Below are 25,028 nucleotides of genomic sequence, written 5' to 3'. Positions count from 1 at the left end.
AGAGTTCCTGGTCTTGTACAGTTACCGGAGAGGATCAGGATGTGTTGCAGCGGGGAGCTTAAACATAGGAACTTCCTGATTAGGGAGTTCTCGTGTTGCTGCTTCCATGGCTCTTTGTGTTTATGTCCTCACATTACAGAACCATACTAGATCACAGGATGTAGGACGCCTAAGAGAGGAGCACCCAAATCAGAGCCTCATTTAGACTGGGGAGGATCAAGCATAAACCCATGTCTGCGCAGAAATGCTCATTATCTGCCCTGTATCCTTTCATTTCCTCCATGCACATCAGGGGAGCCTGACACTTATTACTGGTCAGTGCAGAGGGGGCTATCACCAGCTCTCAGTCTTATTTGCATTCACATGTAGACTCCTATCCACACTGGTGCAGGCATACACACAGGGACTGGCTGAATCAAGGTAGCGCACTGCTTTAAACATCCCTGTCTTCGTTTCTTTTTAAAGCCACCGAGCTCTCTGCTCTCCAGCTGTGCCACAGGCTTTCGACATCAGCCTGCATCTGTGAGCGGGGACCATTAGCAAAGCAAACGCCACATGACTCAGGAGTGACCCGGGTCGACTGTGGTTTCTGGCTGCTTTCTCACAGAAGAGTTCTTGAAAGTCTGACTCCTTCTCTGATGGGAATCAGGCTACTCACTCCTGTTTCCTTGGGAAAACCTCCTGCATCTGTCTTCTGTTGCACAGCAGCACAAACCCCCTTTTATTTCAGTCTGTACCAACAATTATCCACAGAGCACTGAAGTCTGCCTTATAGATCCCTGGTCTAAGCTACCATGCTAACTTGGAATTAAATTGTGTGCCCATATAAGCATCTGTGCTTACCCGAAAAACTGTCCTTGTCCATGGCGATCAGATCCCGAGCTTGGTATATGTAGCAACGCAGGTGGTATCTGCTTCCATCTTTATTGAGAAACAGGGGGAGAAAAAAGCATTCAGTTCTGCACTGCTGAAGTGCTGGAAAAATCTATGATAATTACACAAGGGACTTGAATGTTTTCTTGGACCCCGAGTGTCAGGTCTCGGGCCTAAGGAAGCCAATCAAGAGTAGTGCCATTCACAGCAATGGAGTAACTCCAGATTTACACCGGAGGAGAATCTGGCCTGCCTATTGTATATTATCTGGTGCATGGGCTAGTCTAGCCTTTGAGTTGTGAAAACCATATTTTTGGTCCCACTACAATCGCATGGGAAATGCACCAGGTCCCTGCACTGTCCCGATGGACCACACACTGACGCTCATTGGGGCAAGTCTTGTCTCCAATACTCTGCCTTAGGAGCTGAGCTGTGTACCTGCAGGGAGCAGAAAGTGGTGTTCCATAGAGAAATCCTCTCCCCTAAGGCCCCAGAGCGGGTTGCACATCGCACACATCCTGCGAGTCGGTGCATCCACCTAGCTATGGATGCAATGACGTAAGTCTCAACCCCATCCCCATTCCCTTTGCTGTTCCCAGCTTTTTCACCAAACAAAAACATCCTTCCAGGCACAGGACCCCTGTGTGGCAATGTATGCTGACAGAAGGAGTTTTTCTGCCAGCAGAATACTCCCACTACACTGAAAGACATAATCTGAGCTGACAGAAACACTCTTCTGTTGACATAATTGCATCTACAGTGGGGGGGTTGAGGTTCCCTGGCATCTCTGTCACCAGAGTGTGAGTGGTTTTTTTAACACCCCTGACTGACGTAGCTGTGCCAACATAACTTTGTAATGTAGACCTGGCCCTGGGCACCTTTTAAAAATGTGGATCCTGGTCTTATTAACCCTCATATAAACAAATCTACATTCAATCCCAACCTCTTCTTTTTGGTCTGCTTCCTCTGGTGCCTCACCTCATCCTGACAGCAGGTGAGTCCCCAGGGAGCAGATATTACAAGGCTTTCGTCAGTGGCAAAAAACACCACAAAAACCAAAAGTCCCATCCGCGCCTCAAGATTGCACATCATGGAAAGAGGATCTCGTTTAGATGAACACATATGATACACCGGCATGTTGGACGCACCTACGTCAAGGCCCAATCAAGACTGCCACGTTGCTCTGCTCAGGATGGAAATGAGCTGAAACTTCAGGTACTGGGGAACGGACGTGAGGTAAACTGGGATATTTAGGGTGAAATTTACCCCTGTGCAGAGAGACAAGCACAAAGCCCGGGCACCCTCTGGGCTTCACTGGATCTCAGGTGGTGCCTGGGCCTTGTGAATGTCACCCATACATCCTAGATGACTTACAATCAAATATGCAGGAGATGGTGGGTCTGTTGACCCCGAAGCTCAAGGTCGAAACCGATTTGCCATCGTCGCTCTTGTCGTCTGTCACACCTCCCTGAAGGAGAAATAGACGTAACATGAGTCCCGCAGAGCCCAGCTTTTGAATAACCCTCTGTTGGACACAGGGCCGTCCCTAGAGAGGTGCGGGGCCCAGGACATAGGCACCGAGTTTCTAATTGGCCGGGCCCCACTCCCACTCCACTCTTTCCCCCAAGGCCCCACCCCTGCCCTGCTTCTTCATTGAGGGGAGGGATAGCTCAGTGGTTTGAGCATTGGCCTGCTAAACCCAATCCTTGAAGGGGCCACTTAGGGATCTGGGGCAAAATCAGTACTTGGTCCTGCTAGTGAAGTCAGGGGGCTGGACTCAATAACCTTTCAAGGTCCCTTCCAGTTCTAGGAGATAGGATATCTCCATTAATTTATTTATTTATTGCCCCAAGAGCTTACAACCTAAATAGACCAGAGGTAGGAAGGAAAAATGACTTGCTCAAGGTCCCAGACCAAGTCAGTGTCAGAGCCAGGAACAGATCCCAGGTCTATTGAGATCCAATCCAACACCTTAGCCCCTGGACAATGCTGCCTCTCTGACTTCCTGCATGTCACTATCCTGCACACCACAATCACTTTGAACTCGACAGCTAAAGCAGGGGTAGAACCCAATTTCTCTTACTTCTGGTGCACCAACCCCAACCCTTGAGCAAACAGAAAATCGCAGATGGCCATTTAAGGCCTATGACACACAGATAAGCAGCTCTGACCCCATCCACCAGAGCCCGGTACATCACAATGTTATTGTACAATCCAGAAAAAAAGCCATGTGCGTCAGCAGCCCTTCAGTCGCATTGTTCTATTTGAAAGATCTCACAGCACAGGTACTTAAACTGTTTCACTAAGTCCCCTTGTGAGTAAAATTAATGGAGTATAAATTTTGTTAATGGTGATACAGATGGTGTCAAACGCAGTGAAATACTCCATTCGCCGCTTGAAAGGATCCTCGCCTAACCTGGGCCAATGCTTTTTCCTCTTCTTGTTTTTGCGTGGGCGCACCGGCCCTTTATCACCTCCTAATTGCCATATGTGACTTGAAATATTTAGTTGCAGGAAAAGGTGCATAAAGATAACTTCCTGGCTAGCGTCAATGGGATCTTTAAATATTTCCAATTATCCAATGTTTGGGAAAGACGGGAGGGAGATATTTGAAAATAGGGCTGAGATGGATTTTCCAGAGCCATGGGCCGCCCGGGCCCAAAAATGCATCAAAGAACTTAGGTGGTCTGCAGAGCCCTTTCTGCTTTCCCAGGACAGGAATAGTAATTACCAGGGCATTGTCTGCCGAGGAAGCGCTGCGGTTTGCGGGGCAATGTATTTACAATAATTAGGTCATGCCGAGTTTTTAAAAGCTGACCTCCTTTTCTTTCCCTTTTACCCCCCACCCCCATGTCTCTCAACTCCCCTCCCCAGCCAGGTTTCCTTAGCGTGGAGAAAAACCCAGAGCCCCAGCCTGTGTCTAAAGAATTTGCCGGGAGCTGAATAGTTCCACTATTTTGATGACCTTTTCACCAAACATGCAGGACGGCCTGGCACGTGTCCTGCCGTTCGAAAGCTACACTGCAAAAGTTCCCAATCCACACAGCGCTGTTCCGCGGCCACAGCGGGGAACAGAATCTGCCCCCAGCCCTGCTCTGTTCCAGGGACGTAGCAGGCACTGAGCCAAGCAAGGTCTGCCGAGGGCAGGGGGGGCCGGGGAGCCCACGCAGGAAGGGCAAGCTCTGTGCAAATGGCAAAAGAGGTCCCCTGTACCCCAACACAGGGAGGAGGGCTTGGTGTGGGTCAGAGGAGGGACATGGCCCAGGGCCTGATCCAATGGAAAGACACCCTTAAGAATGAATGCGCTTGCTTAGAAAGAGCGGTAACTTAACTGAGGGTAACTAGGCTATTATTAGCCTCTGAGGAAGGAAGGCAAAGCCGAGCAGCTGAGGCAGTTTGTGTTGCTGGGGAATTCGTAGTGTAGGCAGGGAACTGTGCAGCCTGGAAAAACCCCAGTTAGGAGGCAGAGAGACACATGTCTCCACCCAGGAAAGGTGATGGCTGGGGAACCAGAAGCCTGAAAATGGACAACAGAGGGGGGGAATACAGGTGCTACTGCTCTGAACCGTGACAAACCAAACTTGTAATCTCATCAAAAACAGATCTCAAGGTCGTCTGACAGGATCTATTTTCCATAAACCCATTAATTATATTACCCTCCTTTCATTCATTATTAATCATGTCCTGTATCAGCCACTCCATTATCTGGCCTGAGATTGAGGTCAGACTGACAGGCCTATAATTACCCGGGTCACTCTGTTTACTCTCTTCAAATATTGGCACAACATTAACTTTCTTCCGGTCTTCTGGAATTTCCTAGTGCTCCAAGACTTATTGAAAATCAGCATTAACAGTCCAGTGAGCACCACAGCCAGATCTTTTAAAACTCTTGGGTGCAGATTAACCAGATCTGCTGATTTTAAAATCTCTAACATTAGTAGCTGGTGTTTAACACCTTCCAAGAGATACTAGTGGAATGGAAAGAGTGTTATCATATGATATGACATCATCATCACAGAAGCACTGGAGAATATATACTGTAGTTCTGTATGGAACAATGCTATACAGGCCCAGGGCGGGAAAGCATTGGGTAGGACCCACCAGGCCTTTTCCATCACTAAATTCAAGGTCCTGACCCTCCAGCCTTATTGCAGGTCACACTCCTGTCAACCCTGAAGCCCCATTGCTTCAGACCTGTATAACTCGATTGGAGAGTGGTTCCAGAGAATGCCCTGTAGGGAACAATCCTGCATTGGCTGGGGAGGGAAGGATTGGAATGAGCCAGTTGGCCTTTTCCATCTCTGACTTCTCAGACCCTTGCTGGAGCTTGCAATGGGAGCAGGTTCAAGGCGGTTAGTGGGAAATGATACTGTATCGGCAGCCATCAGTTGCCCGGTAAAGTGTGTCATCCTCTCTGAATTTGCTTTAAGGGATAGGAGTGGAGGATGCCTAGAAAAATGGGTAAAGAGGCAAACAGGTCCCTCGTCCCCCTGACTGTCCATCATCCCTGCAGACAACAACAAGCCCACGCCAACGGCATGTATCGTTACTCGTATAACGCACTGGTGAGTCAGCCAAGATGGCCAGTTGAGGGCCTCGGCCACTCAGGGGAAGTGTTCTCCTGGCTCCGCCTGCGGTGTGCGAATGTATTTTTCTAAGGCCTTGGCGGAACGTCCTGTTCCTGAGGTGAGTGAGGGGACCTCGTCCCAAGACACGGGTGGCCGTAGGGAGAGCTCCTGAGAACTTCTGGGAAAACAGGCCAGGCCACCCAGAAAAGAGCCCCTTGTGGAGTGGAAAGCAGAGGGGCGAGTCCATCGGCGGGAAGATGGATCAGTGCTTTGCGTGAGTGGGAGGCAGCGTTGGAGGCAGCCTCGCTGTGTGACAGGCCCAACGGGATCCCTCCATCTGTTAGCCTAACTTCCAGCAGGTGAGTGCCAGGGCAGCCAGAAGCCAGCACCCCGCGGTGAAATAGTCCCCACAGCGGGAGCACGTGGCCCGGCTCTGGCCAACAGCGCCCTGTGTATGGCCGGAGCACTAGTCTGAGGGGGCACAGAGGTGGAGCGGCCTGTGTCTCTCTTTAACGGCCATCAGAAGGGGTTTGGATGGGTGTGTAGGTGCGAAATAGGAGGCTGTGCATAGAAACGGGGGCGTGGGGGTGGGGGTGTGTTACACAGAGAGAGAGGATCCAAGGAAAGCACATTAGTGAGGATACAATCTGGCTCTCCCCGCCTTCTAGCGTAATGAGGCATATTTCCCTCCTCAGCATGAGGCGGAGGGAGATGGAGTTGCCGTGGCTACTCCTGGGTTCAGCAAGGGCTGCTTGGCCTTTCACAGGCCTCAGGCTTTCGAGCCGTGGCCCATCGGCCAGCAGCGGCCAGGGCACCGCTACCTGGTAGCCCACGGAGCTGCTTCCATCCCAAAGACGGAGCAGCTGCCATCTACAAGCAGAGGCACTTCCTGCAGGCCGTCGCCCGGTGTGGGTCTGGATTAGGCTATCTGGGGCAAAGACCCCGGGCGCTATTCCGTGCCCTGCGTGGCAGCTTCTTGCCTTTCACCAAGGGGTCGTTCTGCAGGGTAAATTAACCCGGCACCAAGGCTGGAGCAGGAGGCAGAACACAAGCTGCACAGTGACCTGGAGAGAGGAGAGCGGCGTGGGCTCTGTCTTACTGCGCATGCACACCGTGCCCATCATCCGTCTGTCTAGTGTACTAACGTGGCTTCGTCAGTAAGTGAGCCACCCCCCAGACAAGTGGATGGTGCAGACCCAGGGGGCTGCGTGGGGAGAAGCCTAGGAGGATTAAAATCCTGAGACTGGTCTCTTTTGGTTTATGTCAGTCTGCCAATTTCTGTTATGCAGATGCCACTTTCCTCCTGCTAATGCCCCCTCTTCCACCCTGAGATCTGCCTGGAACTCATGGGATTGGCAGACTATGGGGACAACCCCCTCTCCCCCCCAAAAAAAAACAACCTGCCCCACCCAACAAAAGAATAAGCTAGAAACTCCCCAGGATGAAACCAGCCGGGTCCCCCTTCCTGCCTTTGCTCACTGTCCCCTGATTCAGTGGCACGCTTGTCTGATCGGAATGGCAGGATGAAGATCACTGCCCACAGCTGAGAGCAATGTACAGGGTCAGTCCCATTCCCAGTGAGCTCAAATGCACAGGTCCCATTAACTCCCAGGCCCTATATGAACTGAGAGCTCAGCATAATTTCTAGTTGGCCGGATAACCTATGGACACAGATCTCTAGAAGCAGACTGGAGCAGTAGAAAGGAGCTAACCAGCCTGGCTGACTGACCCTCTGCCATCACGCACAGGGGTTCTTCCCTTGAGACATCCTGCCTGGCTCCGTGCTAAGAAGCTGGTCCACTAAGAGCACCATTGCCTGTTCACACCATTAGTGTCTGGATCGAAGGGGAATTCGTTTTTTCTTTTCTCCCAGAGATGGAACTGCAGGAAACGGCATGGTTGGTTTGTCAAAGCAGCCTTGAAACATGCGTTGGCTGGCAAACGTGTAGGGAAGTCAGCTTGTACAGTTGTTCCTTGAGCTCTTTTGCACACAGTACAATGAACGGCCTTTCTGAAAGCAGGCTTCCCAGCCCTGGAGACCTCTCGCTGGTGCGTTTTCCTCACTGCCCCCGGCCAGTGTGGCTCTACCATATGCCCTGCCATGAGGAGGCAGTTCATGCATCTCGGAGGCCAATTCAAAGCATGTGCTTTCGGCTAAGTCAGCCAGTTATTACCAGCTGCAGCAGAGGGGCTTTGGAGGCAGAAGAGTGGCTGCTAGGAAATGGAGTGAGGTCACCCAGTAGCTACTTGTGGCTTTTGGTCACCACAAATTGGGCAGGGATTAGAACCAGTGACCTGGAGGTGAACATCTCCAGGACCAAGGACCGGGCTGCTCCCAATCATCCAACATGCTGAGTATGGCCAGTGTGATGCCATGAGGCTGAGGAATTCGGCACCCACCATTGGGTTGGAATTTCCCACAGGAGTTTAAGGGAGACAGCTGCCAGCTCCGGTCGAATTCCAGCACCAATTGGGAACCAAACTTCCTTAGTCCCCTTTGAGGTCCCAGCCCTGGTGTTTAATGTGGTTTCAATGACGATGCAGATGATTATCCAGCTCACCACGGCAGACAGGGTGGTAACGGGCCAATGTGACGCACAGCAAGACTGCACTGCAAGCAAATCAGCTAAAGCAGGGAAGACTGTGGCCCAGAAACCCCAAAGTATCATACACACATTCTTGTATCAAAGACAAATTCCTTCTGGTCATGTTTGGTATGATCTTCCTGTTGGAAAACAACCCTTGTAAATAGTTCCGTAAATCCGTGCCGGGGGCTGGCTTGTTTCGTTCCCCTTTGCACTTCAGTGCTCACTGGGCTTTGGTTTCCCTTCAACAACACGACGCTCCGTAATTTGACCATCTCGGGGAAGCTACACCACAACCACAGAAGGGCACGGAAGCCCGGCACAAAGGATGCAGCAGGGAGCGGGAATTTGATGGAACAGGCAGAAGGGCTTCGGGAGGCCGCCATAGTCAAGTGCCTGCCCAGTCCCATGGCTGGCAGGCAGCCAGGGTAAAACCGAAGGTAGCAGATGCATCTCCACTGCTGGCCCAGCAGCTCGAGCCTATTGGCTCCAATGGGTTTTGGATCTTCCTAATGCTCTGCCGTGCCCTGTAGGGGAGCCAAGTTCAGTTCCCAGTCCTGGCTTCCTCCTCCTACTGTATTTTTGCCTTTCGTTTTACAACAGCGACCCCTCTGACCAGGTGAAGAAACCACAGAAATCAGAGCTGGAAAAGATCTACAAAGTCATCTAGCCTGGCCCATGGTGGATGGTTTCCATGGTGCATTTATTAATGTTCTGTCCAGGGTGGTTTAAGAAATGAAGCTTCCAAAATGTCTCTTCGGGAGAGTGTTCCACAGCCTCCATCTCCTCGCCGCCTTCAGAGTCTTCCTAATACTCCACCTACGCTTTCCTTTTCTTCCTTTCATTTTACCCCATTACTCTTATTTATTCTCTGCTGTATCACGCTAAATCCCTCTTTCTACTTGTGGTCTTTCCCCTTCAAACATGTGCAGACGTGTTTCCTCAGTTTGGCACAGAAAAGCTTCAGCAGGAATTCTGTCTGGTTGATTTTGGTCCAAAAGTTGATTCTCCTAGAGTAGGGCTGCCTACATTTGGCTTTTTGCTGTAGGAGGCAAATACCGCAACCCTGCTTCATGGTGATGACACTGCCTCCTCCTGGCATGACATCATCCGCATTCCTCCCCAGAGATAGCTGCATTCGAGTAACAGGGGAATGAACCCAAAAGCACCCAGGGGCTCTGAGCTTTCTGGATGGAAGACATTATATAAATATACGGTATTATTGTGGCACAGAGCATCCTGGAAAACATATAAGTCATGCAGGAATGAGACCCAGTTAGTGAGGAGTGCTGGAAAAGGCATGAATCTGCAAAACCATAAAATATAGCAAGATCATTTATAAAGCAATCTGCAAAAAAACCCAAGTAACCACTAACCCCAAACTATGAGGGCATAAAGGCAAACCGGAATGACCTACTGCGGATGGGAATTCAGAGAGCCGAGCCCAAGGACTTTGAGAGTTTGCTTTGAGCTATGGGCCTGTCTCGGAGCCAGACCCATAGCTGGGGTGTAATTCACCTGCTGGGCTCTTCACGGCATGCGCAGAATAGCTCAGATCCGACAGCGGGACCGTGCCCACTCTTCTCACCCTCAGGGGTGTCCCAGCACAAATACACACAACCCAGCCACACAAGGAGCTGGTGCTCGAAGAGAAGGCGTCGTCTTCCTCACTGCAAACAGGAACTCTGGAGGAATGGGGTGGCCTCTACATCATGACGGAATCTAGGAGGCAACCCTGGAACGGCTTACGTAGAGACGTGATGGTTGTCCATCACTTGGAGTCCAAGTCAAGACTGGATGTCTTTCTAAGAGATGTGCTGTCGCTCAGCCAGAAGGCAGGGGCTTGATGCAGGAATCACGGGGTGTGGGTCTCTGTTCTAACTTGGGGCGCCTTGGTCTCCAGAAGCCCAACTTTGAGGCCTGATTTGAAGATGTTCCCATCACCTACCATTCCAGCTGCAGTCAGGGGGAACTGAGGGAGCTCACCGGCTTTGAGACTCAGTCCTTACATGCCTCCAGCTGGCCCCGAGCTGAGCAGCGGTGGCATGGGGGTTGTGTCTACGACACAGTACAGCGCAGTAGCCGGCATTTAGGCAAACCCATTTTATTTACTGGCTAATGGATCTGAAATCAGGATCTGAGTGTGGCTGGGAAAGCCCTTGTAAAACTTCAGACCTCGGGCAGGGAGGACTGCAGGGGGTTCAAATGAGACCGAAAGCAACAGGGCTAGATGTCTAAGCCCCGCCTCCCACTGGGGAAAGGGGAAACAGGAGAAGGTTGATTGGGGAGCAGAAGGGTGTAGTTACAATGGCGTGTGAACCCCCCGCCCCCAAACTCAGTTACAATGGTGTGCATACACACACTCCAACGGCACACTGACATTGGCACGCACCCCCCAATGCAGTTACAACAGCTGCACCCGCATGCACCCCCAACGCACAATTACAATGGCTTCACTCACAGTTACAATGGCAGTGCACACATATACACACTCACTCACCAACGCACAATTACAATGGCTTCACTCACTGTTACAATGGCAGTGCACACACACACACACACACACACACACACACTCCAAGGCACAGTTACAATGGCAGTGAGCGCACACACACACACACACACAAGGCAAGGGCTGCCCCTGCCCAGATGTTTAGCAAGCACCCAGCACATCAAAAACTGGGCTGTAAAATCCATCAATAATAAAATGCACTGAAACTTGTTCTGTTTTCTTGCTTTAACTTTAATCCACAGCTATCCAGGGAAATAGCTGTCTCTTTGTTGTACCCCAAATTTTTCACTGCAACAATGGGGCTAGAACTCCTGCCTCAAAAGTTCAGGATCCTGCCAATGCTGCTAAAGGAGAATCTCCATCAAACTGCAAGCAGTATAGAGCCTATGACACAAAGTTGAGCAGCTCCGATTCTATCCAGAAAAGGGCTGTGATGCACACATCCACAATAGTGAAGGCACGGAGAGTACAGTCTACAAGAAGGTGATGCTCCCAGCTCATGTAGACCCTATGTGGAGGGTCCCTTAGGGAGGCAGGAGAACTGGATTCTAGCCCCCAATCTGCCATTAACTCAGTGTGTGACTTAGGAGAAAAGTATCAGGGGGTAGCCATGTTATTCTGTATCCACAAAAACAACGAGGAGTTCGCTGGCACCTTAAAGACTAACAGATTTATTTGGGCATAAAGCATTCGTGGGTAAAAAACCCACTTCTTCAGATGCATGGAGTGAAAATAACAGATGCAGGCATAAATATACTAACACATGAAGAGAAGGGAGTTACCTCACAAGTGGAGAACCAGTGTTGACAGGGCCAATTCAGTCAGGGTGGATGTAGTCCACTCCCAATAATTGATGAGGAGGTGTCAATACCAAGAAAGGGAAAATGGCTATACCCTCCTGACACCACGGATCTACGGCTTCCCTGTTATCCTAACGGGGACAGACTACCAAGAACCTGGCCAGGAGGGGTCACTTCTTGACAAGGACTTGACAAATGCAGAGTTGGGTGTGGCTGAATAGTGGGGGACAGAGCAAGACTAGTGAGGCCACATGGGGGCGCTAACAAATCGAGACAAACCTCCCCCCCCCATGTTAGACGCCCAGTTCTGGATGGGAAAACTTTGGAAATCACAAACAATCTCTCGGACAGGGAACCTGTTTCCCAACCAGCCCTACTCCGGTCTTCAAAGTGAGCCCGAAAATGTGGCACTCTTCCGCTGCCCACCAAACTTAAACTGGATCCAAATTCTGCAGCTTGGGTCAATTCTCTAAGGAAACCCTCCTGAAAACAATAACAAAGGAATGTCCATATCGGTATCCCCATTGCACTGGAGGGGACACTGAGGCACAGAGAGGGAAAAGGACCTGGCCAAGGTCACAAAGCAAGTTAATGGCAGACCATCATGCTTTACTGCCCCTGTGCTTGTGTGACACAACTGCCCTCTACAGCAGTGTTTTTCAAACCATGGGTCACGACCCACTACTGGGCCAATGGGAACTGGGGGGGGGTGCCTGCAGGCAAGAGTCGAGCGGAGCCGCTTGTGCGCCTCCACCTAGGAGCCAGACCTGCTGCTGGTCACTTCCAGGGCACAGCGCAGTCCGCAGTGCACCCTGGCTGTGCTGCTGACCAGTAGCCAGTGGAGATAAGTCCGCGCCCCAATCCCCTGCCCCAGCCCTGAGCCACCCCAAACTTGGAACCCCTTCCTGCACCCCAAACCCCTCATCCCCAGCCCCAGCCCTGACCCCTCCCACACCCCAACCCCCTGACCCAGCCCTGAGCCCACCCCAAACCCCTCATCCCTGGCCCCACCCCAGAGCCTGCACCCCCAGCCCAGAGCCCTGACCCCCTCCCGCACCCCAACCCTCTGCCCCAGCCCTGAGCCCCTCCCACACCCCAAATCCCTCACCCCCATACCCCAACCCTCTGCCCCAGCCCTGAGCCCCTCCCATACCCCAAACCCCTCACCCCGGCACCCCAACCCTCTGCCCCAGCCCTGAGCCCCTCCCAGACCCCAAACCCCTCTGCCCCAGCTCCGTTGGGTCACAGGCATCAACAATTTTCTTCAACTGGGTCCCCAGGTAAAAAGTTTGAAAGCCACTGCTCTACGGGATGGAATTGGACCTGTTCAAGTGCCAGCGATCATGGCGCCCCCTAGTGGACCCAGTCAGTTACAGGCTAAAAGCCATGAAATTAGTGCACCAGCATGAATGTTTTGCACCTTTATTGTCATCTGGAATAATAATGCAACACTTTACAGCACTTTTCCAACATTCGATAACTAACTAACCCTCCCAACTCTCTGGTGAAATATCATTATCCCATTCTATAAGTGGAGAAACCAAGTCTCAGAGGAATTAAGTGAGAGGCCCAAAGTCAGAGAGAGTGAGCAGCGACACTAGCAATAGAACCCAGGAGTCCTGGCCCCTGAGCCCGCGTTCAGAGCGTGCGGCTCTTCAGGGCATGCAACAGTTCAGATTACTCTCTGGAAAACCTCGAGAGCTCGCAGGGTCGATGGGAATATAAAAAACCTGACAGGATTGAATTCCATGTAGTAAGTTGTTTAAAACTTACCACCGAGTTCAACTATCAGACAAAAGGAAGGACAAAATGTAGCATGAAGAAGAAAAATCCAAAGAGGGGGGGGAACCCTATAATAGGGGCTTTGTGCTGCAATGGTTGTTTCCCATTTAGCTATTGGAAAAGCCAACCGATTATGAAATCCAAGGTATGAAGCAAGCCAGCATATTAGTTAAACAAACAATGGAAGGGCCCAGAGAGCAGATAACAAGGCTGTTTGCAAGCCTGAGCCCCGAGGTGGGACTCACAGCCATTCGAAATGGACTGTGCAAACTGTGCCGGCTCCTTTGATGGGGACGTGTCTCTGAGTCTAGGGGGAGGGGTCCAATATTTCAGCGGTTTATTGAATTTCTCCTTCTGTATGGGCCTGTGTTGCATTAGCGACTGGGCCCACACCACCACCCCTGCCCAGCCCTGGGGAAGTTCAGATTTGGAGCCAAGCATCCAGGCTGATCTCTGTGTCAATAAGAAAAGGCTGAGATGCACCCTGAGAGCTAAGTACCAAGGCAGGTTGGAGCCACAGTTTATGAGTCTGGGTTTCCTTGTTGACCCTGGCGAGATTCTACTGTAGATTCAACAACGAGTTGAGTGGGATCCGTGCCCCGGCCGCTGGCCAGATTCACTGCCCGTGCAGCTGGGACTTGAACTGCGACCTTACAGTCCTTAGGCAGCAGCTCTGCTGGGACAGCCTCTCCCAAGCCATGGTGATAAGCGCTGTGCTGCCTTTGTTCTAGCTGGAGTGCCCCCGTTCGCTCCCTTTCTCCCTATCCCGTACAGGTGTGCTGAGCTAGTCTGCTGAGCCTGGAAGCCAGACTCACTGGGCTAAACCCAGCCCTGGTGTAACTCCACGGAGAGACAAGGGTGAGTCTGACCCACCTGTGTGTTCAATGGGCATGTTGCAGCAGCACAGACCTGACCCGGGAAGCACATGTTCCCCCGACACTACGAGGAACCAAAAGGAGAGTGGCACCTTGGTTGAGCCAACTGGAGTTGGGTTGGTAGAGACAGAGCCAACCCCACACCCTGCAGCTGCCTTTAATCGAGCAGCCAAAGGCAGACCAAGACCCAGTGGCTGGGAAGTGGAACTAGTCTTACTGGAAAGGTGATTAACCACTGGAACCACTGCCAAGGGCCAGGGTTCTCCATCGCGTGGAGGCGGATGTTCTTCTGAAAGCGTTGTTGGCTTGCTGTAGGAATCACTGAGTGAAACTCTCTGGCCCGTGGTTTGCGGGAGGTCAGACTGGATGACCCTAACGGGCCTATCTGGCCTCACAATCGATCAAATAATTTGGATCTGAATTTCCTGGCTCAAGCCCATTTCCACCCACAATCTTCCGAAACCCCAGGACTTGGCAATGAAGCCTGCCCGGGTACCTACCAAAGCGCCCTCCAGGGCAAAGACAGCGGCCGCTCCGGTGCGCTCCAGCGGCTCCATGCGGCGCCTCCAGCGACGGCGGCGGAAGGTGTCCGTCTTGCGGTAGTTCAGGTGGAACTTCCAGCCAAAGAGAGAGGCATATTCCCAGCCCTCACCTTCCAACTCCTCCTGCTTGTGCTGCGTGGGGGCAGAGAGCAGGGGAATCACGGCGCTGCAAGGAAGGGCTGCCTGCAGGGGGACAGGTCTGCTCCCCAGCCCCCTCCTGGTTCACGCTGATGCCAGGAGCTGGACTGACCTCTGGAGAGTGGTGTCAAGTACCCACAGAGCAGCCACAGGGCAAGCAGCCACAGGGCAAGCTTCCCCCATCCTGCCACGGAGCTGCCCCATCCCCCCAGACCCATTCATCACTGGTAGTTCCAACGGGTGCCCCCTTGGTCCAGTTGCTGGTGGTTCTTTGGCATTGATCAGGGACTGTGCTGAGACCCCCAAATTAAGCTGACGGCACTGCAGAGCCATCCAGAGTACAGCCTGTCATTCACAACCATCTCCTTTGCACCCCAAATAGGGATAATTTACCCACTACTGATGTGCAGCCACCTCTGGGGTGAAACAAGGCCACTGTTTACTTAGGCCCAGATCTTCAGAGGTATTTAGGAGCCTAACTCCCATTGATTTAAATGGCAATTAAGTGCCTAAATACCTCTGAGGAGCTGGGTCTGAGCCTGTAAGCTCTGGATGGCAAAGACCATCTATTCATTGTATGTGTGTACAGCGCCTAGCGCAATGGGTCCTCGACCCTGGACTGGGGTCTTTAGACCTGGCCCCACTACAAATAATAAATATGACCAGTAAGTGTTTAACACCACTCCTGGGAGCAGTGGGGAAGAGATAAAGAAGATCATCTACACTTGACACTGAGGGGAACTGAGCTGGGCACAAAGTAATTGACCCCCATTCTAATGTAGCCAGGCTGCCAAAGTTAGCTAACACCCTGATTCTGACCACAGACCGGCCAAGCGCTTCGCTTTACAGCTCATCTGACGCAGATCACGAGCTCAGCTACGACTCGAGGGGAAGGGCACCACCTACCGAGTCCCCCGCAGCACCCTGTTTTCCTTGGGGGTCTCCCCTCCAAGCTGGGGAGCCTGGGGGAGCTGCTGCAACTGCAGGCCAAGGCACTGTGTCTACAGACTTTCCCATTGTGAAGGAAAAAAGCATCAGGTCAGTTTCTCTCCTCACTGCCCGCATCCCCCATGTTTCTCTGCCTGACTGTGATACTTCAGAGCTTGACAGTATGTTTCCTTCCCTGCCCCTCTTTGGTTATTCACCAGGGAGCAGGGGGCTCCTGACGGGTTTCCTCGCTGGTAAACACGGGAGATACTTTCTCCCTAGACCCTCTGCACTGGATTTACACTGAGATGGAAAGCGGGGCAGAACTGGTAATGGGAGCTGGAGGTTCTCAGCTCTAGGTCACTGTTTCACATATGGCTGGGGATCAGAAAGTCCTTCCCATGTGACAGGCCTGTAAAATGAGTCAGGCAACTCAGTCCCTTGCCCAGCGAATCTGAGATCCTTGGAGGATCGACTGGACCCTGGAGACAAGTCCCCTTCTCTTTGGATTACAGCTAAGGCCTGGGACGGGGAAGGAAGCTCTGCTTGGCTTCTGCCTGTCCTCTGGATAAGGAGAAGACATCAGCATCTGCTGTAATATCATCACTCATGTATTTGTACGGTGGTAGGAGCCGGCTGAGATCAGGCCCCATTGTGCTGGGAGCTGGACAAACACATGGTCATAGACAGTCCCTGCCCCAATGAGTTTACAATCTAAACAGACAAAGGCAGGATTCCTATCCCACTCTGCTAGAGGGAGAACGGGGGGTGGAGAGAGCCTAAGTGACTTGCCCGAGGTCCCCCAGGAGGCGTGTGACAGAGCTGGGACCTTTCACCGGCACCAAGTTCTCTTCATCAAATAATACTAAAGGGGCAGGCCCTTCCCCTGCGGGGCTGGCTGGCAGAGCTTAGGTGCCCTGGTATGATTTCAGAGGCTGCCGTGCCATGTCGCTATCCTATCGGAGCCTCTGGAAAGCCATGGGGGCCCCCATCACCCGCTGTGCAGTGGTTTGGCGGTCAGGTCTCCCTGCATTTTCTAGTGAAAGAGGAAAAGAGAAAATCTTGGGGGAGTTTGACTGTCACAAGCCTCCAGGCTGCAGCCGTTTCAACTGCATTCCTGGGCCAACGGCGACACCTAGTGGGGAGCAGCGAGACAGCGGGATGCCGGGAGTATTTCAGAAATTAGGCAGGGAGGCGGAAACCCAGCCCTGGACAGAGCTGCCGGCACAAAGCCTGGATCGCCCATGCCCACAGGGTCTGATCTCCAGCCGTGAATGTACGGGCTAAATGGGTTATCGTCCCTCGGGGCTCCAGTGGCATCTAAGTCCTTGTGCTAGCCTCTCTGCACGGGGGTGGATCTCACCCTGGCCGAACGGCCTGCTGCGCATATTTCACCGTAGCCAGGAAAGCTTGGGCGGGCATGTATGTGAGGTGTGGGGGTACTGGGTGAGAGAAGGAATTGGGTGCTGGTGAAAAGAGCCAGCACTGGAAACAGGGTCCTCTGCTTCTCCACATCAACTACACTCACTGCCCTGCCGACACGCCCTCGCCCAATGGGGCTCGGGAGTCAGAGACAAGGTCACCTTCCATGCCCCAGTCAACCCTTGGCTTCTCCCCTTCCCCACTGGGACCTGAGCCACGCCTCTCAGCCACTCCTGGCCTGCTACGGGCTCCCTGCGCCATTCGCAGCAGAAACGCCTGCAGGAATCCTTGCTGAGGAGCGTTCTGGTTTTTAATTCTGTTTAAAACACAATTCCATTCCAGCGGACATCACGGGGAGCAGCAGGCGCTCAGCCGGAGCGTCTCAAGCTGCTCATCCGAAAACAGAGGCACGCCAACATGGCAGCTATTCATGCAAATCTGACACTGGACCTCTCTTCTGCAATTGCCCCATCTGTGCAGTGGGGGACAACGACCCTGACCCACCTCAACGGGGACTGGAATAACTGGTCTTTGTCAGCTGCTCGGAGACATGGGCCGGCTCCTCAGCTGGAGTGAATTGGAGGAGCTCCATTGACTCCAATGGAGCTACGGCCGACTGACACCAGCTGGGGACCTGCCCCATTGACTCCAATGGAGCAACGGCCGACTGACACCAGCTGGGTTCCTGCCCCATTGACTCCAATGGAGCTACGGCCGACTGACACCAGCTGGGGACCTGCCCCATTGACTCCAATGGAGCTACGGCCGACTGACACCAGCTGGGGACCTGCCCCATTGACTCCAATGGAGCTACGGCCGACTGACACCAGCTGGGGACCTGCCCCATTGACTTAATAATAAAACAGCAATAACCTCACAATTATTCCTGTTGTGTCAGTGTCCCAGGTGCTTCTGAGGCGGAGGGGAAAGCCAAGATCCCTGCCCAGAAAAGCATACCATCCAAGGGCCAAATTCTCTCCCCCTACACAGGTAGAGTCATACCCCACCCCAGAAGTCATACTATGTAGCTCTCAAACAGGGCTTTCCATCAGATCTCAAAGTGCTTTGGAAAGGAGGTTAGTAGCATCACCCCCATTTTACAGACTGTGAACCGGAGGCAAAGTGACTTGACCAGGGTCACCCAGCAACCCAGTGGCAGAGCTGGGAACAGAGCAACACCAATGGACCCCATTTGGGGATCTGGCCGTAGGTATTATTCTCCTCTGGGATCACCATACCTTTTTCAGAGCCTCCATCTGCTTAAGGTCCCTCCTGCGGAGCCGCACCCACCGCCGGCGCCGGCTAGTGTGGTACATCTTCTCTGCCGGCACCCAGGCCTTGGGCTTGCGGTCTGGCGGGATAGCGATGCCGTACTCCCAGCCTCAGAGTAAAGGAGATACCCGGGTGAACGCCTTTGCATCTAACCCCTAAGTCATCTCAGACACTTTCAAAATCAATTTCAGGCGGGGTTTTCCTAAATAACAAAGCTCGCTTTCCAGAACCTGCCTGCAACATGCTTTTAAAGCGTGTGTCGCTTCCCCCTCGAGTGGCTGGCCACACAGAGAATAGCAGCCTACTACTGCTGCCGGATGCCAGAGTTACCCCTTTAGCTCAGGGCCGGCTCCAGGGCTTTTGCTGCCCCAGGCGGCGGGAAAAAAAAAAAAAAAAGCTGCGATCGCGATTGGTGGCAGCTCCACAGCGCTGCTTTCTTCTTCGGCGGCAGGTCCTTCGCTCCGAGAGGGACCGAGGGACCCGCCGCCGAATTGCCACCGAAGAGCCCGACATGCCGCCCTTCCCCTTGGCCGCCCCAAGCACCTGCTTGCCGAGCTGGTGCCTGGAGTCGGCCCTGCTTTAGCTCAAGTGCTAGAGGCTCCGTGCTTTGGACCAGATGGCCCTGGTTGTGCATGCCCTACTGCCAGGCCGCCCAGAGGATTCAGGAGGCCTGGAGCAAAGCGGGGGAGGTGCGGCGCTTGTACTCACCTGGCGGCGGTCCAAGTCTTCGGCGGCATTTCGGTGGCGAGGGGCCCTTCAGTCGCTCCGCGTCTTCGGCAGCACTGAAGGACCCGCCGCCAAAATACCGCCGAAGACCCGGAGCGACTGAAGGGCCCCCCACTGCCGAAAAGCTGCCAAAGACCCAGACCGCCGCCGGGTGAGGAAAGGGATTCTCGGCCAGGGCTCACGGGGCCCCTGTGGGGCCCAGGGCAAATTGCCACACTCCCCCCCCCCCCCCCCCCCCCCGGCGGCCCTGCCTACTGCTGATGCATGCAGGGGCTGCTCTGAGGACATTCAACTCTAGGGTGTGACCTTAGAACAAATCCCTCTAGGGCGTCCAGATGGTTCCCAGCATTTCTAGTCATTTGTCCCGGCTGGTTTGCAGTCCCCCTTTGTCCATCTGGGAGGGCTGAGTGGTTAACGTGCTGGCCTTGAACTCCAGTGGGGTGTCCCAGTGCTGCCTCAAGACCCACTCACAGCAGCCCGGTTAAGCAATCTGAGGGTCCCTTCAATCAGTAATTCTGTGATGGGGTGCCTACCCCTTCCGATGGGAGCACACTACCCAGCTGACTGCTTTGCACTATCAGGAAGCGGAGATCCAGCCAGTTGCATCTCACCCTCCTCCTAGTAACCCCTTGTGTCCCTGCACATTCCTTTCCTCCTTGGCATTCACACCCTTCCAAGACTCAGCGGCCATGGGCAGGTCCCCTTTTAGCTTGGCTCTGTCAAAGCAGTGGCAGTCCCTTTAGGGGACTTTTGTTGCTCTCTCTCCCGCTTGTCAGTATCTTTCTGGTGAGGAATCCCATCTATGGCTGTGCCATGGATCTGCTGGCCTCTTCTACGCTGGCCCCTTTCCCATCGCTGGTCCAGCACGAACAGAGGGGTAAAAACGCCTTTGCCCTGCCGGCACGAGCGCTTCCATCCCTGCTACCATCAGCGGAACAGTCCTTGTGCTAGACTGATGGGGGAGAGAACTCCCAGCGCAGACGCATCCCGGGATCCATCAGCTCCCACTGATGTGAATGGAAGTCTTTAGACCCACGTAGAATGGTTTTGTCGCTCTCGTGGACAAAGGGGGACAGGTAGGCTGGGATGGGGAAGCTGGGTGCAGGGCTCCTCCCTGGAGAGGCTGTGGCCACGGTGGGCAGAGTAAAGGGGGATGGGAGATGGGGGGAAGCTGAAATATACATAAGGCTCTGGCATACCTCTCTCATCAACCGCTCGGTTGAGATCCGTGTCCCATTCCACATCTTCCCATTTCCATCCTGGGGGACACTCGATCTCCTCCTTAGGAAGCACTTTCTCCCCATTCTGGAAGACATGGGGAGCGTTTACTGAGCAATACTCGGCCTATGAGCGTGCCCACAGCCCACGCTGACTTCCAAGATGGCTGGCGACAAAGCCTGACTCGTATCAGTTCTGCTTCTAGCCTGTGAGCCCTCTGGACCATAGAGCACCAGCGCCAGGCTCCATCCTGATGCTTTGTAAATAGTACCCATACATGGAAATGCTGCAATAGCTCCATTGTTTGGGTTGTGCGGAGACTCCCAGCAGCGACTCGCTTGCTCTGCTAGATATGGACCAATGAGACAGGGAGCCCTCCCCAAATGGACAGCCCTTGGCTGGACGGTGCAGAATGGATTCCCTGAGAATGCACAAGGGGATCTGCTGATCAGTGGATGAGCTGCAGTCATTTCCCGACGACCCCTCTGTGAAATGGTTTCAGTGACTCAACTTTTTTTTCGGATCCCTCTGAGCAAATACATTCCTGAAGCCTGAGATGTGAAAACTGACTCATTTGTAGGTGATTCCAAAATCTAAGCCAGAGGCTACATTTTCACTCAGTTAATGTGGGCATGGTTTGACTGACACTATTAATAAATAACCTAGCTCTTTTCACCAATAGATCTCAAAACACTCTACAAAGCAAGCCAGTATCATTATCCCCATATGGCAGATGGGGAAACTGAGGCACAGAGTGGGGGAAGTGGCTTGCCCAAGGTCACCCAGCTGGCCAGTGGCAGAGCCAGGAACAGAATCCCAGGACAATCAGGGGGGTTCCCTCAGTCTCCAGCGAGGGAAGTTCTCACCACATCCGTGTAGGCGTCAGCCATGTGGATCCACTGGCCTCCAGGAAGCCGGACTTGATTCTCAAACACTTCCTCTACAAAGCTCATGTGACCGGCGTCCGTGTCGTAAAGTAACCTGCATCCAGGGAGGATGAGAGGGAAAGAAAAGTGACTGAGAGCTCCCCCGCATCACCGCCACAAACTCTCGTCCTTTCAGCCAGCTGCTGCCTCCTAGATCCCAACCCGTTACCCACCGAACGGAAAATGCTCACCAAGGCCGCTGAGCAGATGCCTAGAAAATACAGCTGGATTGTTGACTACTCTAGTTATAGGTGCTTCCAAAGCAGACATGAGCCTGAACGGCAGGGTCCCCACTGCTGTTTCAGCTGGACACACTATTCCAGCTGGATTCGCTTCTTGGGTGAACCTGTGTTGCGGTGCACCATTCAACAGCTGCCATGTCCCACCCCAGAGGTGGCTGCATTTCCATGGTGGGTGAAGTAACACCCGCTTATACAGGGCCACTGTCTCCTGGCAGTTCAAGAGCTATGGGAGGCCTGAAATACCATGGATCGTGGCCCCATTGCCTGGAGCCCCCAGGCAGTGGGAAGGTGGGGCAAAGGGATCTCCCAGCCCTGTACAGGAGACAGCTGAGCTCTCTAATGCCGCTGTCCATGGAAGTGTGGGACAAGTGGAGTTCATAGATTCACAGATTCCGAGGCCAGAAGGGACCACTGTGATCATCCAGTCTGACCTCAAGACACGGGCGAGGTAGGTCAGGATCAAAGGCCACGGCTTATCCCTTTGAGCCCTATCCAGCTGCAGACCAGAGGAATGGACAGACCGGTGGGTACCAGGCCCAGGCCTGTGGGTACGTGCAGTGAGTGGATCCACTGGCCACCAAGCCAGCACGGGCCACTCTTGCGCTCTTGGGCGGCAGAAATTCCCCGCAACCTGCTTCCAGGTCCAGCCCCTCCAATCCCCCAGGTAGGTCCCACACCCAAAGTTCTTTTACTTGGGCTCTGCACTGGGGGCCAGCAGCTTGTTAGCTTGGAAGGTCTTTTCAGCAGGGACCATCTTTTTTGTCTGTGTTTGTACAGCACCTAGCGCAACAGGGGGCCTGGTCCACACCGGGGGCTGATAGATGCTACTGCAATACAAATCAGTTTAGTTTAATACTTTAGGAAGTGCACTGAATTCTTAACAGCTGTCAGGGGAAGAGCTGGGCCCCGGACCCACATCCCTCTAGGCTGCCGGACGGTTTGCTATCAGGTCACTACATGTCCTTAGGTGTTTATGGGCCGTTGGATGAAATATCTTGTAATTGACAAATGCTATTTAAACAGGGAGCTCCCGTGCCCCTGGCTGAGGGACAGATTCATAGATTCGAAGGCCAGAAGAGTCCACTGTGATCGTCTAGTCTGACCTTCTGTGCATCACAGGCCAGAGAACTTCCCCATGATAATTCCCAGAGTCCAGCTTTTAGCTAAACATCCCATCTTGATTTAAAAATTGTCAGTGATGGAGAACTGGTAAATTGGGAAACTGTTCCAATGGTTAATTACCCTCTTCTCTGAACCCTCATCAGTTGACCAACATCCTTCTTGAGTTGTGGGCACCAGAACTGGACACAGTAAGATAACATCAAGCGATCTACTCACGTCTTCTCCGGGCTGATGAACCAGTCCCCGGCCCACGTCCAGCCGACGGAGGGACGGAAACTGTCCTTAGGCAGTTTGATTTTGCCGGTCACGTCGCTGTATTTGGGGTAGGTCAGGCCAGTCGTCCCCCAGTTCCCAACCAGCGCCAGCTTCACCTGGTTCTCATACTTAAGACATCAAAATGAGAGAGACTTTCAGGATAACAGTTGGGTTGGTTGGAAAGAGACCCCCAGAGACCAGCTACTTGGGAGTAAATTCATTACACAGGGAAGAGCATTCCATCACACAGGCACTTTGAGGGATATCCTCGAAGGAGTGGCCTGAGAAGCCGACTCCGTGCAGGCCACCAAAGAGCATGGCCATGATCTTCAGTGGCTGTTGGCATGAGCGAGATTTGAATGAGTGACCCAGAGGTGAAGGACCCAACCCCCTTCTCCAGTCCCCTGGCTCAGGGTCTGCTTGGAATGACTGTGTTTACAGCTGAACTGTGGCTGTCCTCCTCTGCACCAACTAGCCGCAGAGCCCTGACGTCACTTCCTTCCGGGGCAGGACGCTTACCTGCCACATTAGCGCCCCTAGAGGGAAGAAGGGGGAGGACTCAAGGATCCAGAACTCATGTCAACCTAAGTTCCCTGTAAACTGCGCGGCCGCACGACAGCGCAGCAGCCTATTAAGTGCCGGGCAGGCGCCCAGGGAACCTAGCCCTGGCAGACCTGCCGTGGCCAGTGGACAGGCGCCCCTCCCCCAGCCTGAAACCAGGCCCAGCCTGGACCTGCCCTAGCCAGGGGAGAGGTGCCCTGGCCCACCACAGCGGGGAGAGGTGCCTCTCCCCACCCCCCAGCCCAGGTGCTGCTGCAGAGAGAGAGAGATAGATGGAGTCCTCTCTCCCCGCTGTAGCCCTGGGGCAGCCTGTACCCGAAACCCCTCATCCCCAGCCCCACCCCAGAGCCCACATCCCCCCATACCCCAACCCTCTGCCCCCTCCCACATGCCGAACCCCTCAGCCCCACCCCACCACATGAATTCTGTTATGTACACCAATATGGAGGGGACGTGTGACACATCCCCTCCATCTTGGTGCACGTGACAAAATTCATTCCGCACAGGGTGGGGAAAATGAACACTGGTGTCCACTCACGGTTTCTGCAAAGACGGAGAGCTTCCCTTCCGCGTACTTGTTAAACTCCTTCTCGTCTACAGCCAGCCCAAACCAGAGCTGAACCCGCACCTGGGCCGGGATCCTGGGGCCCATGGCCTCTTCCTGTGGGTACTGCCAAAGAAAGGGAACCCAATTAATAGCCGCAGGGCAGCGGTTGCCCATTAAGGGTAAGGGCTAACGCCCGTCCAGTAAGGATGAGAGAAGGTGGAAGCAGAGCCCTACTCACTCCTGGGCAGCCAATGACACGGCCACGCAGGCATGGAAAGGAGTGTGTGATGTGATCTATAGTGGCTGCACTGCCTAGAACCCGCTCTCGGACAACAGAACCCCACGCTGCCCCTGACAGCTGTGCCCTGTTAGGGATCAGGGCTTGTGGCAAAGCCAATCTCCGGGCAACCTAATGAGAGCAGCTGGCTTATAGTCAGTTGCCTGATTGGCTCCACCTGTCAGCAGACCAGGTCTTAAGCCCAGTAGCAGTTCACTGGGTGCTCAAAGTACTTGCCCGCTGCTGCACCTGTGTTACTCCAGGTAACCCAGTCCTGCCCTTTGGCTCTGATTCCTGACTTCGGCTCTGACCCTGGGCTCCTATTTCTGGTCCTACCACTGGGCCTGTCTCCTGCTCCAACCATTGGGCACGACTGCCCCACATCCCGGTCTCTACCAGGCCCGGTCCCTACTCTCCATACAGCAGTGGCAGCCTACTACTGAAAAACAGGCTGGTGCTGGTGCTCCAGATTTTGGTGCCTAGGATGCTTAGCTCCCTCCATCTTTTAGCTGGGGTGGTGCCCACACTGGGCAGGGGGCTGCATGCCCGGAGGGGAGGGGAACTGCCTACCCATGGTCCAAAGAGCTTACAGCCTACAGGTAAAGGGGGCAGGTAAAGGGAAACTGAGGCAGAGAAAAGGGTGGGGGAAAGTGAGGCTGGGCAGCTGAAGGGTGACCACGGCAGGCAAGGGGCAGGAAGAAGGGGGGAGTCCAAGAGCCAATGACAATGCAGCAAAAATGATCAGAGGTCTGGAGCATATGACTTAAGAGGAGAGGCTGAGGGAACTGGGATTGTTTAGTCTGCAGAAGAGAAGAATGAGGGGGGGATTTGATAGCAGCCTTCAACTACCTGAAAGGG

The 25,028-nt window shown here is 53.4% G+C and overlaps 1 protein-coding gene across 8 annotated transcripts in view; it reads right to left on the bottom strand.

Moving 5' to 3' along the window:
* DYSF (dysferlin) overlaps positions 1-25,028 on the bottom strand; it is a 289,365-nt gene that overhangs the window by 121,468 nt on the left and 142,869 nt on the right. For all 8 annotated transcript variants that reach the window (XM_054030057.1, XM_054030060.1, XM_054030064.1 and 5 more), the window contains 8 exons: positions 23,885-24,016; positions 22,747-22,913; positions 21,107-21,221; positions 20,222-20,327; positions 18,263-18,405; positions 14,496-14,669; positions 2,248-2,341; positions 844-921 (listed from right to left, as the gene is read on the bottom strand). In XM_054030057.1, coding sequence (XP_053886032.1) covers positions 844-921; positions 2,248-2,341; positions 14,496-14,669; positions 18,263-18,405; positions 20,222-20,327; positions 21,107-21,221; positions 22,747-22,913; positions 23,885-24,016 — 1,009 coding nt within the window. The remainder of the gene's footprint in view (positions 1-843; positions 922-2,247; positions 2,342-14,495; positions 14,670-18,262; positions 18,406-20,221; positions 20,328-21,106; positions 21,222-22,746; positions 22,914-23,884; positions 24,017-25,028) is intronic.

The sequence above is a fragment of the Malaclemys terrapin genome, chromosome 5 (genome assembly GCF_027887155.1).
Source record: "Malaclemys terrapin pileata isolate rMalTer1 chromosome 5, rMalTer1.hap1, whole genome shotgun sequence".
Lineage (NCBI taxonomy): Eukaryota > Metazoa > Chordata > Testudines > Emydidae > Malaclemys > Malaclemys terrapin.
The sequence above is the reverse complement of the archived record's forward strand: the minus strand, read 5'-3'. Positions and strand labels throughout refer to the sequence as shown.